A 14535-nucleotide genomic window follows, 5' to 3' on the forward strand; every position below is an offset into this window, starting at 1 on the left:
CTGTGAATTTCAAAAGGGCTTTTTGTCTTTACCACTTCAGCTGGTTTAGTGAAGGAGCAAATTCATGATGAGAGTACCAAGACTATTCCAGCTCTGGAGCCAAGAGGAAACATTACTTATACCTTTGATTTTTCCATTTTCTCTTTCAACACAATTTGTATGAGCAAGTCTTGTAGTGGGGTTTGGGAAACATAAAAAAAATCACCAGTGCAACCTAAAGCAAAGCGACACTGATGCCAAATGCATGTACCAGTCATCAAGATCACCTGTGTGTGAGGTTACACAGTCTACAGTATATATTTTTCCTGAGACTGAAACACAGATGGCTGTGTCAGACCATCAGAGATACTTTCACAAAGACTGAGTCGTTCTTACCTGATACCAATAAATGAGTTGCCATGATGCCTCCTCTTTATGCCGTGGAAATGTCACTCAGAGTGAAAGTCAGGAATGGTTCACCCACGCTCGTATGTCCTTTCACTCCTGTCCCAGTGAAACAACACCCCCTTGCTGTGAAAACTCTTTCTACTGTGACTCACCTGACACTGTCGTTCCCTTCAGTGTACAGCAGTCTCCCACTAGAGGTATTTAAAGCAATATGATCTTTTCCCTCTACTGCTGCAGAACACTGGAGAGGATAATAGGAGGGGTCCTGAGCTGACAGTCATACTAAAGCTTATAATGATCAAAAATGAAGGTGGGTCACTTGCATTCTGTCTGCCCATGACTTGAAACAGTCAAGTCTGGCTACAGCAATCAGATTTTTTTGCTCAGCAAAAATTAACAGACAGCTTGAGCCAACCTAATTGCATGCTGTACGTTCCCTGATATCCTTCATGCTGGCTCCATGATCAAATACTACAATTAATTCAGAAGAAAAAAGGTAAATTTGTAATCTGTCAGGTAACAAAGTTCAATGAACTCAGCAAAAGTTTTCAAAACGAGACTGAGCTAACACAAGGACGAGCGTAGTAGCACATGGAAAGAACAAATAACAGGAGCTATGAGGAACAGTTCAAATATCCTGAATAAATCTAATCATGGTCTTTTACTAGCTTGCAGTCAAAGTAAGTGCAGGAAAAACAAACCAACGAAAGTTAGCACCAAAACTCATTAGCTGCGCAAGATTCATAGCAGCAGTGCATCCTCAAGTTGTTTATGGCACACTTTTCAAAGACATGAGCCAGTGAAATATCCTTCAGGAAATGTGCTTTTACAGAAAGAGCACAGAACACAACCTTCAGGTACAAACTGACCTAATAATTTCAGAGAAGAAAGGGACAATGAAGTTGCAATGAAAAGAATCAAGTACGAGATTGCATGTCACAAACAGTGAAGAGACGAACTGAACTCTTATAATGGCATGGCAGCAAGGAGGAAATAACATGTTTTAGAGCATGATGCTGCTTGTGTCAATGCTTGGGACCCTCAGCCTTGGAATATCTGCCTCTTCTTATAAACATCTGTCCTACTTCTCTACTGAAGAAAAGCTGAAAGGATATACTGCAAGGAGTTCCTTGACATTTGAAGGAAAAAAAAATCCAAAACCCAAAGGAATGACCTTGACACATACTTCTAAGAAAAACATATATACCTGTCCCCTCTTATACAAAAACTGGTGGTTGTATCCCCAAACACAATAGGCAAAGACTAATCAGAATAAAAATCATGATTGACAGAGTTTTTGCTCTAGCATTTTAATTTTATACCACTGAAAATCCATCAGCTTTGCCTTTACATGTTCTAATTTACACTGCTACAAGTGAAATCAGAATAAGGACAAAATACAAGAGAGGGGTCAACAAACACTTGACCCTATAAATCTAGAGGGAAAATATTTTTTAAGTATTCAAAGAGAGAAAAAAATCCATTTCTAAAATTAGGCACAACGTATACTTTCAAAGTTGCAAAAGTAGAATGAGATTGCTGAGATCAGAAAATTGTTTTAGCTTTCAGTATGAGATGAATGCCATCATGACTAATTGGACTTCCCATTAAACATGGCCTAAGGAAAGCAGACATTTCAGAAAACAATTCAGCACTTTATATAAATATATTTACACATAAAATTAGATTTACTCTTTTTTTGTATGAAACTGACTACAATATACTCACTTATTAGGAATACAGTGTAAGAAATGCTATTGTACCTATTTATTTGTAACTGAAATTTTTTGCTGACTACATACCCAATATGACAATGAAAGTGCTATCACAGCATGAGGTAAAAAAGCAACATTCAAAGAATGTAAGACTTACGGAAAAGAAAAATAAAGCAGAGTATTAAAAAAAAGGCAAAGAAAATATCCTGTAACTGCACTTAGAAGCGGTGGCTAATTTCCATCATTCCAGTTTCACACTTCCTATCTTTATTACAGTCCTAGAGTCAGCTATCAATCGCATCCACTCAGTTTTGGTTTTCCTTACAGAGGAAGGTGGATGTATTTCTTCTCTGAACTGCTCCACTGAGCTAACGTGGCATGAACCCCAGCTTACCTGAGTCTAAGTGCCATGGGTCGGTAGCAGCCGACATTGGTGGAATGGTGAGTGGAGATGCTCCGCAGTTGGATTCCACCAGCTCTCCTTCGACGTGAACGTGAGAGGATGCGTTGGTAGGTCTCAGAGCTGCTTTGAGTGGAGCAATCTGGTTGAACCGCACTCTCGATAGGCAGCCAGTGAATCCTGGGGTGTTGTATTTATATATATCTTGGTCAATCTTCCCAATTTCTATGGGAAATTAAGGGGGAAAAAAAAAAAAAAGATTAATCAAAACAATTCACTGCTTTGGGAAGCACACTGGTCTGAACACTCGATTCCCTGATCTCAGTTCTCAAGTCTCTCTTTCAGGAGACTGAGAATGTGTCAGACCTTGCTAGGTTTCTCTACATTTCATTACAGATTAAAGCTGGAAGCCTTCAGGTCTTGGTGTGACTTGGCTTCACTGCTATGCTATCATTAAAATGAAAGGCCTGTATGAAGGAGTCATCAGAGAACAAGAAGAGGTGGTGAAAAAGAAGGTAGAGGGACAGTCATCACCAGGGTTTTTCCTCCCAGCTGAAGCTGCTGCTGTGAGACATGCCTCTTCCTTCACCCTGGCCCATCACCCTCTGGCCCCTCTCAGTGGGCCGGGACCACTCCTATTTACTTCCATCTGCCTCCTGTCTCCTCGTCAGGAGACCAAGTGTCCCTTTGGTCCAAGGTGGAAAGCTGCCCCACTCCAGCCTCCTTCCCTCCCCTGGCAGGGGTGAGAGCCAGCAGGAGCCCACCCACCTCTGCCACAGGCTGAGGAACAGCAGGTGTGCTCCCGCACCACCACAACAAGGCCGACGTCGGCTGAGGGACGAGTGGTTTTCTCACTTCTGGCACATCAATTAAAACGATTCCAAAATGGTAGCCATAAAATGTGGCACATGCCCTTACTACCCAGGAGCCTGCAGGCTGCTCATGGCTGTTTTATTTTATTTCTGCCAGGACCTGTTGTGACAGTCTGAGTCACAAACAAAACCAAACCACTGCTCTCTGTCAGCTGCCTGTGTTTGAGAGGGTATTAACATTTCAAAGCATCACTGTAGTGTCCAATGTAATATCTACATGGCAGCGAGGGGTTTGGCTTCCTTTTTTCTATGGTAGCATGGAGTGAATGAAAAAGAAACACAGCAGCATGATGTTTGTGCTGTACCAGGGAGTATTGCTCTGGAGGCACTGAGATGCTTTTAACTCCCTTTCCCTGGGTCAGCAGGCATAGGAGTCAATGTCTGGTCCTTGAAGCCAGTGGAAAAAATCACACTCAGCCGAGCAAGGCAAGATGATATCCCAGTGACAGAGAACGGGGTGCAGCCCCGGGTTGTTCAAAGGCAAGCTTTTCAGATAGGAACAATGATGAGGGCTTGAAAAATAGCGTTTCTGGAAAAAAATTACATATATCAATCACAAGATAGTGCCATAAAAAAAGAAAGAGGGTTCTCCTGAGGGGTGTGAGAAGAAAGCAGGAAAAAGTTTTATTGTAAGAGCTTGGTGAAGAGCTGGGAAGCAAAGCACACCTGTTTTTGAGTTTTGCTACCAAAAAAACGAAATCAGAGTTATTAGAAAATGCATTACAAAACTTTTGGATGTGTTTGTTTTCAGTTCTAACCAACCCAGGATCAATTGTATGATGTCTGAGCTGCTGTTGGGGCTCCCTAAAAACTACCAGGCTATATATGTCAGTGCTACTCCTCAGAGTACTGAGGGTTTTGCATCAAGGCTATGCAAGAGCAGTTTCAAGGCTACAAAGCAGGCAGGGTATATTTCAAGTACACTTCATTTTTTTGGGTTCACATGTTAAACATGAGGTGGTGGAGAACTGGTAGTAACTGGACAAATCTTGAACACAATTAAAACAGCTTACTGGTTTTCATGCAGAACTAAGCTGTACGTTTATCTGTCTTTGTAACCCCATTAGAGTGAGAAGCAGACAACATGTAAGTCCTGCCCCCACCAGCATCAGGATACAAAAGGAATATGCATAATCTGAAAATTATTTGCATTAGATCCTTATGTGATCCACTGTACAGATTTGTTCTACCCCCACTGCCCCCCCCAGTTTCCCTTTTCCTCTTTCCTTTTTCCGCTAGTGCTTATCCAGTCTGTGTCAATATTATAGCCACATTTCACAAGCTGTCAGTGAGCAGTGACTGTCACCTGTGACAAAATTGTAACATGTTCAGGACCCAGACAGAGACTAGCTTAAATGCATTAAAATCGTTGTATTAGTCATGTGGGTCTTTCATCCAGCTCTCATTTAAGACAGTGGCTTAACCAAATAGCATCATCTCCTGCAAAAATTTGATAGTAAGTAATGTCCACACACACTTTCCATTGTTAGTAGAAAAGCTGTACAAAAGACAGTGTTCATGCACATGAATGCCACTTGTACACCATACCACTCAGACAAGGTTCCTATCCGACCACAATATTCACTCTATCTTACTTCAATAAAATATTCATGGTATATTCGGTGAATAGCTGCAATTTTGAGCAATCCTTATAAACTAAGGAACAATTAGAAGACCATATTTTTCTTTAAACACTGTAACAACTGTCAATAACTGTTTAGTGATTACCTTTTCTTCATATTTTATATATTCTGTGGAATTTCACGCAGCAATGCTAATAGCCTCCCACTCACAATTCTGAATGACAAGGACAAAAATCTGTGAATATGATCATGCTACATTAGTAGCTTCAGCACCATTCTTCTCTAACTGTGAACAATAAGCGATGGATACTAGATCCTGAAAGAATTAAGGAAAAAAAACACACACAAAACTCTAAGATGGCACCTTGCTGAAGTCCTGCATTTTTGCTTAAAACATTCCATAAATGATGGTTGTGGAAATCACCTCAGGCAAATTTACCATCAGCTCCCATCACATCAGTGTTAAAACAAGACAGATCGACTTCTATGACTGTGACCACATTCCTTCCCGTGCACGTCCCACAGGGCTCAGTGCACTGATACTCTCTTGATATTAGGCCATTATACTTTGCCTCCCTGTGTAGTTGAGCTTGCTATAAACCCATCCCTGGAGAGTGTAATGATTACATAATGAAATGTGCCTTTGTTGTCGTGACTAAAATTCGATTTTCTCCCTATAACAAAGGAGTGACAAAAAGAAAAGATGACAACCACATTTATAATAAAGCGAAGTGTACAACGCAACTACTTTCCCTTTTTCTAATTTTCATCAAATAAGCCAGTGCAAGGTCATATACCATAGAATATAGTATTTGCATTACTTAACAGCAACATTACTATTATTGCTTTCAGCTCTGATGCAGCGATTTTCTGCTGGCACTCTACCCACAAGCATTTCTGTAATGAAAGACTTCAAAAAATACCACTTATAGGCCTTTTTAAACTTTAACTGGTTTTAACTATTTGCTCTCTTGGCCACAGAACCTGCTGACTTGAGATGAAGACCATGATTACAAGACAGATACCATTCAGGCAAATCCATTCATACAATGACTACCCAACCACCTACCCTGATTACTCAAACATTTAAAAAATACATATACCTAATATGCAGCTGTCCTGGTTTTGCTGGGATAGAGTTAATTTTCTTCCTAGTAGCTGGTATAGTGCTGTGTTTTGGATTTAGTATGAGAATAATGTTTTAATTGTTGCTAAGCAGTCAGGGCCTTTTCTGCTTCTCATACCATCCCACCAGAAAGTAGGCTGGGGGTGCACAAGAAGCTGGGAGGGGACACAACCAGGACAGCTGACCCCAACTGACCCCAACTGATATTCTATACCATATGATGTCACACTCAGAAATTAAAAGCTGGGGGGAAGCAGAAGGAAGGGGATGGATGTTTGAAGTGATGATGTTTGTCTTCCCAAGTAACCATTACACATGATGTAGCCCAGCTTTCCTGGAGATGGCTGAACATCTGCATACTGATGGGAAGTAGTGATCGAAACCCTTATTTTGCTTTGCTTGTGTGCATGGCTTTTGCTTTACCTATTAAATTGTCTTTATCTAAACCCATGAGTTTTCTCACTTTTACTCTTCTGTCTCCCCCATCCTACTGTGGGGTTTGAGTGGGCGGCTGAGTGGTGCTTAGTTGTCAGATGTGGTTAAACCACGACAACAGTATACTAAGTTGCCCCATTTCTTCTGTGTTAACATTCACTGAAGATATACTTAACATGAATTACTTGTTACTTACGTTTTGTTATTTCTTTAACAGTAAAAAAGATGCAGGATTTTAATCCTCAGTTACTGGTGTTCATTTCATCGCCACATAGTGAAAATACTACTTTTTCTCCATTGAAAATTATGTGCTACTAGTGTTCTTTTCCACTCAAGTGAAAAGATGTATCTATTTTTGAGACTGTTGATGACACAAAGCATCATTAATGAGTACCCAACAAACTGAAATGCAATATTCTATGAATCTAGAAGAAAACAAGCAAAAATGAATTGTATAGAGGAAAAAATTGTGGCTGGACCTGTGCGTAAGTAACAGATGTATAAGTAGCACAGTGATACTTATCAGTGTAATTAGGTTATCTTTTTTTTAAGCCTTTTTGGCCTTACCACGCTACCTGTAGATGCAGAGTTGTGGTTCCTGCCTAGGTACCATTATAAGGCAGTACGGTTCAGATTTTTACCAAAGTTGATGTAGTTAGCATGCATCTGATGAGCTCCTTGTAGAAGCAGACACATTGCCAAATATAGTTTTTATCTACTCTTTCTCTCCCTTCTCTACTTTCCCTATCTACAAGTAAAAGATCTATGGAGTAGCCAAAAAGGTCATGGTGATTCTAACAGCATAAAAGGTTATCGCACTGCTGCAGAGGTCCAGCTCTGCTTAACTCTGCCATTTATTTTTTAGACATTCTTGTAGCATCACTTAGAAAAGCTGAAGAAAAATGACAGCAGGATTTGGCAGGAAAAAAAAAAAAAAGATGCATTTGATCCCACAGCCCTGAGCAGGTTTTTGATAGATGAAACAGAAATGTTTCTACTTATGAAAGGTTTCCCATGTGTGGATCCAAGGATGATTTGTATGTATACAAAGCTCTGCAGCACAAAGCTGTACAATCCAGCAGAGCCCTGTGCCATTCTAGTATAGTCATATCACATGTGGAAAGCCGGCCTTGGACGGTGTTAAACACCAACCTTGGAAAGAGGGAGAAGAGAGAGTTAGCTGTGAGTGAAGAGGGAAACACCCCCACTGCTAATCTTTGTAAACCTATAAAAACTGCTTTTATCAATAAAATGTGCTGAACATATTTTCTATTCTAACTGATCTGTACATTTTTTTCTTTATAGGACTCTGAAATGCAGATCAATATAAAAAAGTTATAAAAAATCCTGAACCTTACATCGTGTTCAATACATACAGAAAGGATGGAGGCATCCATTTATTGTGAATTATGATCCATTAGGAAGGAAATGTAATAGATCTTGAAGTACTGTTTGTGGGTGAGCACAATAATGTATGTAATAAACATCCTGTTATGAATTCCCTTGGAGTTTTCCAGTGATACCCTTCAAAGTAGAAATAAGCCATAGCTACGAATACTTACAGCAAAGCAAGGCTCTCACCAAATGTTACAGCCATCTAGTTCTTTCTTTGACAGTGGGAAAGTTCTGACCGAAGCAGTACATTGCAGGGCAGGGAGAAGAAAAGCACTATATAGTAGAGGGATTTTGATTGTGACAGAAGATGCCTTTTAGGCAAAGAAAAGTCTCAGCAGCACAACCAAAGCCCTTTCAGTTCAATTTACTCAACAGAAGACAACATTTGAGTTTTGTTTTAAAAATGGTGAAATACTCAGCTGTTTGGATTTAGGACAATGACCTCTTTACACGTGCCCATGTATGCCCAGAAATATAACAGCTTAATGATTTTGGAAAGATAGTAGCCATATCTCTAGTGGGAAAAGTCCAGGTTTGCCACAGGGCAGTATTCATGGCTGAACAACCGGGATGCTCTTTCATTTAAGCATCCACTCAGCAGGTAGACAGAAGGTAATCTGTTATAAATCTCTATAACCCCTCAACTAGCTGTACTAAACTGAACTTAAATTATCTCGATATAATGCTTTAATAGACTGCACAGGTGAATTCATAGATTCAATTAAATGAACCACTAATTGCTTTCAGGTCAACCTTAGCAATACATTTTCCCTGCAAAATCAAGCACCATGTGCTCTCTTGTCCCCTGTATTCAGAAAGATATCTTCTTACATTACCCGCTGCTTGAAGATCAGCCCAGTCGGCGTCTTAAGCATCTCTGTGCTACTGCATCAGGCTCCACATACTAGAAAGCAGTTTAAGCTCCGCCTGAAAGGAAACTATTGATTTCAAAAAGTCACAGGCCACTGAGATTAATAAAGCACTTTCTCTTATTTGCAGTATTTGATGCCCAGCTGCAGTGGTCCAATGCAATATCAAACCCTGGCACACGCCAATATTAAAGGACTGGTGTGGTGTTTCAATTAAAAAAAAAACAAAAGAGGCTTGAATCACATACAGTACATAGTCACAGGGAGAACCTATCTGGGGTGACATAAACCTACCAGAATGAAGCCAAGGGGCTAACAGATCCATGTCAGGAGCAACTACTATACACTCAAAAAGGGTGATAATACTAGACAAATGGAAAATTATGTTCTGATACATCACCTGGTTCTTGAAACGAATGTTCTCCAGTATGAAGCTTAAGCACCTGTTCGCTTACTGGCTGTTTACACGTTCTCTGTCCTAAATCAGCAATTTCTATTAAAAAACACACTAATACAACTTAACCATGTAGATACCACATCAGAGACACTAAACACCCACAGTATGAGACAAAGACGCTAAACGCTCAGAAATGATGTTTAATGGAGTTGCAGTTGATGTAAAACCGCAAGGCACGTATGGACACCAAACTGAGGTACTGTATAGACTTGTCATGGCCTTCAAACTTCCTTCGCTTTTAATTTCAGCCTCTAAATTAAAATTTAGTAACTGGTACAAACTGCACATAAAAGCAACAGGAACTTTATTTTGTCCATTACTCAAAACTGAGCTCGTGCATTTAGCTCTCAGGAACACTCGTACCAGCAGGAAAAGATGCTCAGTCACAGAGAACTTGTTACAGGGGTGGTGGGGGTAGTGAAGGGGTGTGTGATCCCTGAGAACGGGGACCTGAGCTTCACCGGACCCAAGTGCAAATGACTACCAACTCCTCTTTATGCAAAAACTGAAATCCCACATAGCAGATACGCTTTTTTTAATCTACTGGTCTGCGAGGGCCAGGCAGTATCTGGGTGCTTCCCCACATGTTCCTTTCCTGTCATGCTAATATGCTTGTGCTGCCCAGGGGCCTGTGTGGACAGAGTAAACATGGTGAGAAGCAGCAGGGTGGTCTCCAGCCCCCATGGGGCTGCGACAGCCATCCTGTCACTTCTTCTTCAGGCATGTGCCCTGGACTCCTGATCAGATCTCAAAGTCAGATGCCTTCATACCTGCCTATACCTGATTGCTCTCCAGAGCCTTCAGGTACTGCCCATAGTATGGCCTTATCATGTGACATGGTGTTTCCACAGCTATTTTAACTTTTTCTTTGCAACTTGACGTTACTTATTGTAACTTTTCTGATTTTCTAAGAAATTATATCTTGTATGGAGTAATTTTGTTTAGACAATTTATGTCTAGACTGAGAAACTCACTGTGACAGAAACCAAAGGAAATAACATCAACCCAAGCATTGCACAACAAGCACATGGTGCTTTCTTGTGCTGTCTGATACTTCAGAAATGGCCTTATCCACAGTGCAAACAAGAGAAAAATTACTCAGGAAGACTGTAACAGCCGATTGCATTTTTCAGTTGCAGTAGCAGCTTTATCAGCATTGCCCAAAGGCCATTTCTTTATGAATAGTTCCTGATACCTTTTGCACAAGCTGGAAATGACTGAACCACGTGAAAAATACACAGACTTAGAGAACCTGAGCCACCCTGGAAGCTGTGCCACAGCTCTGGATCGCTTCCAAAGCCCAGGCCCTGACAGAGGAGTTAGAGCTTTCAGGTCATGCTCTAGGGGAGAGAGCAAATCGCTGATGTATTCCTGTCAGGATCCCATTATTGCAGAAATAATAAAGACTAGTGCTGAACTGCAGCTCCTCAGTAAAAAAAATGGACTGCGAAGAATGCTACAAAACAGAGCGGTTATTTGACAGCAGCCTGGTTTCACATTGCCACATATGAAGAGGGTCTGAGAACAAGCTGGGGTTTTTTTCTCCTTTACTGATGGTATAGTTATTGAATGTTGCAAGATATCACATCAGATGTATGATTTCCTGGAATTTTCCATTTAAAAATTTCATGTGTACCAGCAAATTATTATTCAGTAATTCCCATTGCCTTCTAACAAAAAGGGAATTAACTGATGCTGCAAGGTTCTTAGTAACTGCATTGTAAAAAGACAAAACTAAAGCCAACAGTAAAAGTGAACAGCACTCTTTCACAGAAACAGATATGTTCTTCACATTTTGTTACTGACTTGCTGTGTAACCTTAAGTGAGTCACTTCAGATATTCAGATCAAACTCTCTCTCTCCCTCTTAGTAAGACATAGAGAATTCCCCCTGCTCTCTCGCTGGGATGTGTCTTGCTTGAGATGTTTTGAGATAAAAGTGAAAACCACATGGGCATTGCTTTTAAATATGATAACAAAATGAAATATTTTTTCTAAACATGCCACAAACTTCTCATTACTTTGGAAAGGTCACGAATGGAGGCACAGTTCATACTGGTGTATTTCCACTGATAAAAAATAAAGCTTTCCCAAGCATAATGGAACAATGCAAAAATCAGGGCAAAAGCAAAGAAACACCAAGTTTTTAGAGACCCTTTCGATACCAAACACCCAGACATCAACTGGAATTCTTGATTTTGGCATAAGTCTTCAAATGCTCCCACTACAGGGTGGCCCCTGGGAAATGTTCAGCTGGGGGCAGAACCTCAATGGGAGCGAACAGTCAGCTTTGTGCCAGTGGGATCCATGGGTCCCGGGGAAGAGAGACCTCTCTGTGCATTACCCTTTATAACCAACTATGAGTGGTAACACAATCATTTCACAAATTGGTGCAGCACTTTATTTCTCCTCTGGATGAATAATCATCCTCCCTGGGTATCAGAGGCAAAAAGCTCAGCCTGTTGTTTAAAGCAAGAATCCCAAATTTAAGGAGACCTAAAAAGAAAGGACACCCACCTAGATGGTAGCCTGAGCTCACAGAACGAGGCACTAACATTTGGTCAGGTTGTAGTACAGTGTGCCTTGACTGCAAACCCTCCTGAGTGCTAATGGAAATCTTCTGACTGACAAACAAAGTGCTCAGTACCCACTGACACCAGCCAGGCTACAGAGATCAGCAGTTCTCAAGGCAAAACCACATAAGAAGTATGTCATAATTAGCTTCAAGAGCAATGATTTTTTTTCTACCCTGTCCTCTATCCTCTTCACAGGATGCAAGACCCATGTATGGCTGGAGGGCAGCAGAAAATGAGCCACCACTAGGTGTCTCATCCACAACAAAGAATTAAATGGTTCATCTACTTTTTGTCTGCAGGTGAGCTCTAAACAGAGTGAAAGAAAGCATTGTGATAGCGGAGGAAATGAAATTATATAGTTGACTTCAAACAAACAAACAAACAAATATAAATGGCTAACAAAAAATAAGTGAGTAGTTTTATCACCATAGATATCACTATTAAAAAATAGAAGTTATCACATAGAAAACACCCTCAGAATTGGCTGCGACACGATTTCAGCAGGATTTATAACCCTATTCTAATTTATGCTCATGATAAATTATCTTCACAGCATCTTTCACAACCTTTAGAGGAGGATGTAAAACTAATATACAGAGGTAGCATTACTATGCAAAAGAAATATGCAGTTTCGTTCATATAGTTTGCCTAAATGCGCTTTTATGTCTATGCAGGCTTGCTGCAACATAACTCAGCAAATGCTTTTGAGGCCAGAAAATAAATAAATAATCAAATAAGACTCTTACAAACTGTAGTCAAACATAATGTGTCTTGGCCAAACTCCAATGCCTTTATTTATATTGCGCTTTTGTCGAAACTATAATAAAATAATACAATTTCAGTCTGATTATTATTCTGTGCTTTAGTGGTTACCATTCTATGACTATTTGCAAATGTCCTCATACTATGCTTTGCATTCTATATTACCAGTCTCAAGTATCTTAATAAAACTACAGCTGCATCAAAGAGTGGGTAGGTTGAAATTCCCTCTCTTGTCTCCCTCTTCCCTTGCTTATATTACTGTCACACTTAGAGATGGTGAAAAAACTAGAATAACTGTTTGAAGAAGATTTATGGTATGAAACTAAAACTGGAAAATGATTTTTCAGTAAGGTATTGTTTTTATTTATATACCATGTATGCCAGATAGTAACCTTCTGTATTCCTAAGGGTTTTTTATAAATTAAAAAGGTAAGGATCTGCAATCTGTCTGTTAAACCACTTTTAGGGGTGTTAGTATCACAAAGATAAAACTTCATCATCCCCACATAATTTTTATTTACTTAATTTGAAAGAAATCCATGGCTACTGCACCTAAAATGTCAGATTTCAATACAATGTAATATATAAATACAAGTTTTTCTGGGAACTGACATTTTTCAGGAGATATTCAGACTATCACACTGCAAATAAGCAATGACTTTTCTATGTAGTGGCAGTTTTAATTCAGTCATCAAAAGCCTGAAAATAGCAAGCAAATGAAAAGCAGAATGCCAGCAAGGATGAGAATGCTGTAACTTAGTAGGTAATTTTTTTCTAACATTTTCATTGTTTGCTTTACTTCTTCACTTGGAATTTATTTTCTCTCAGATCAGAACATCTACTTTGTGTATGCACAATATCAACCTATGTGTAGTACTGAAAAACACCATTCATTTTAACAATTGGAAAACTACTGTAGAACAGTGCAGGGAAAAAGAATTTCATTTCTTACAAGCAATTTCTTTTATGCTTTTTTCCCCCATATTGAATGCTTTACAATTTGAAGCTGAGCAATTTATACTTGAACAGTCTCTATTACATCTCAAATCAATGATGAGGTTGATCCAAGAAATGCTAAAGGCTTTTCCTTCTTTTCTTTGTTATACGTATGCATATGTGAAATACTCTTTTGTATTTCTTCTGCAGGAACAGGCTTGCTTGCAAGAAATTTACTTCTGAAAACTACTACTATTCAACACACAATATCAAATTATCACAAAAATGTAACAGCCGCATTAGATAGATCAATTAATTATCTAGTTCATTGTTTTCTCTTCAAAAAAATAGGTGACTGATAGCAGATGATTCACAAATAGTATAACAGCATGGAGTGTGTAAAATGATCCTCTCCTAGAATACCTTTTCAGCTTCCCATAAGCACGGGCTTCAAACCTTTCTGAGATGAAGCTGCATCTTGCCTTTTATTTTTAGCTATCAATCAGCAGAACTATCTCCAGTGTCAAACCATTTCAGAAAGCACTAATGGTTTTGGCCTCCACAGCATCCCACACCAGTGAGTTCCAGTGCTGAGCTCTGACACTAACAACCTTCCTGCCGCTCACTTTAAGGCTGCAGCCTGGCAAGGTGACTGAGTGCCTCAGCCTCCTGTGCTGTGGAAAGCACTGCACACCTCCACTATTACAGGACTGTGCTGTGTCAAAATTTGGGTGCCCATTTTTGCAGTTTCATGATTTGCTCATCCACAGTAGGCAAAGATAACAGACATTTTGACAAAAAGACACAGAGCTGGGCGTGTGGAGGGATGATGGATGAAAAGGACCAGACAACGTATAAGGACTAACTTGGTGACTACCTGTACATCTCATTAGGTGATGTAAGGGAAACACTTCTAGCTGGCCTAAATCAAACTGTGAACTACCACCATGCTTTATCATTATTATTATCACATCCAAGCATGGAAAAATATTCCAGAAAAGTGTCTTGAGGACACAATGACAT

General features: G+C 39.8%; 1 protein-coding gene across 2 annotated transcripts in view; it reads right to left on the bottom strand.

Moving 5' to 3' along the window:
* The window catches only part of CNTNAP2 (contactin associated protein 2), a 1148794-nt gene that overhangs the window by 14924 nt on the left and 1119335 nt on the right, over positions 1-14535 (bottom strand). For both annotated transcript variants that reach the window (XM_065830092.2, XM_071804698.1), the window contains exon 22: positions 2497-2727. In XM_065830092.2, coding sequence (XP_065686164.1) covers positions 2497-2727 — 231 coding nt within the window. The remainder of the gene's footprint in view (positions 1-2496; positions 2728-14535) is intronic.

The sequence above is a fragment of the Patagioenas fasciata genome, chromosome 2 (assembly GCF_037038585.1).
Source record: "Patagioenas fasciata isolate bPatFas1 chromosome 2, bPatFas1.hap1, whole genome shotgun sequence".
Lineage (NCBI taxonomy): Eukaryota > Metazoa > Chordata > Aves > Columbiformes > Columbidae > Patagioenas > Patagioenas fasciata.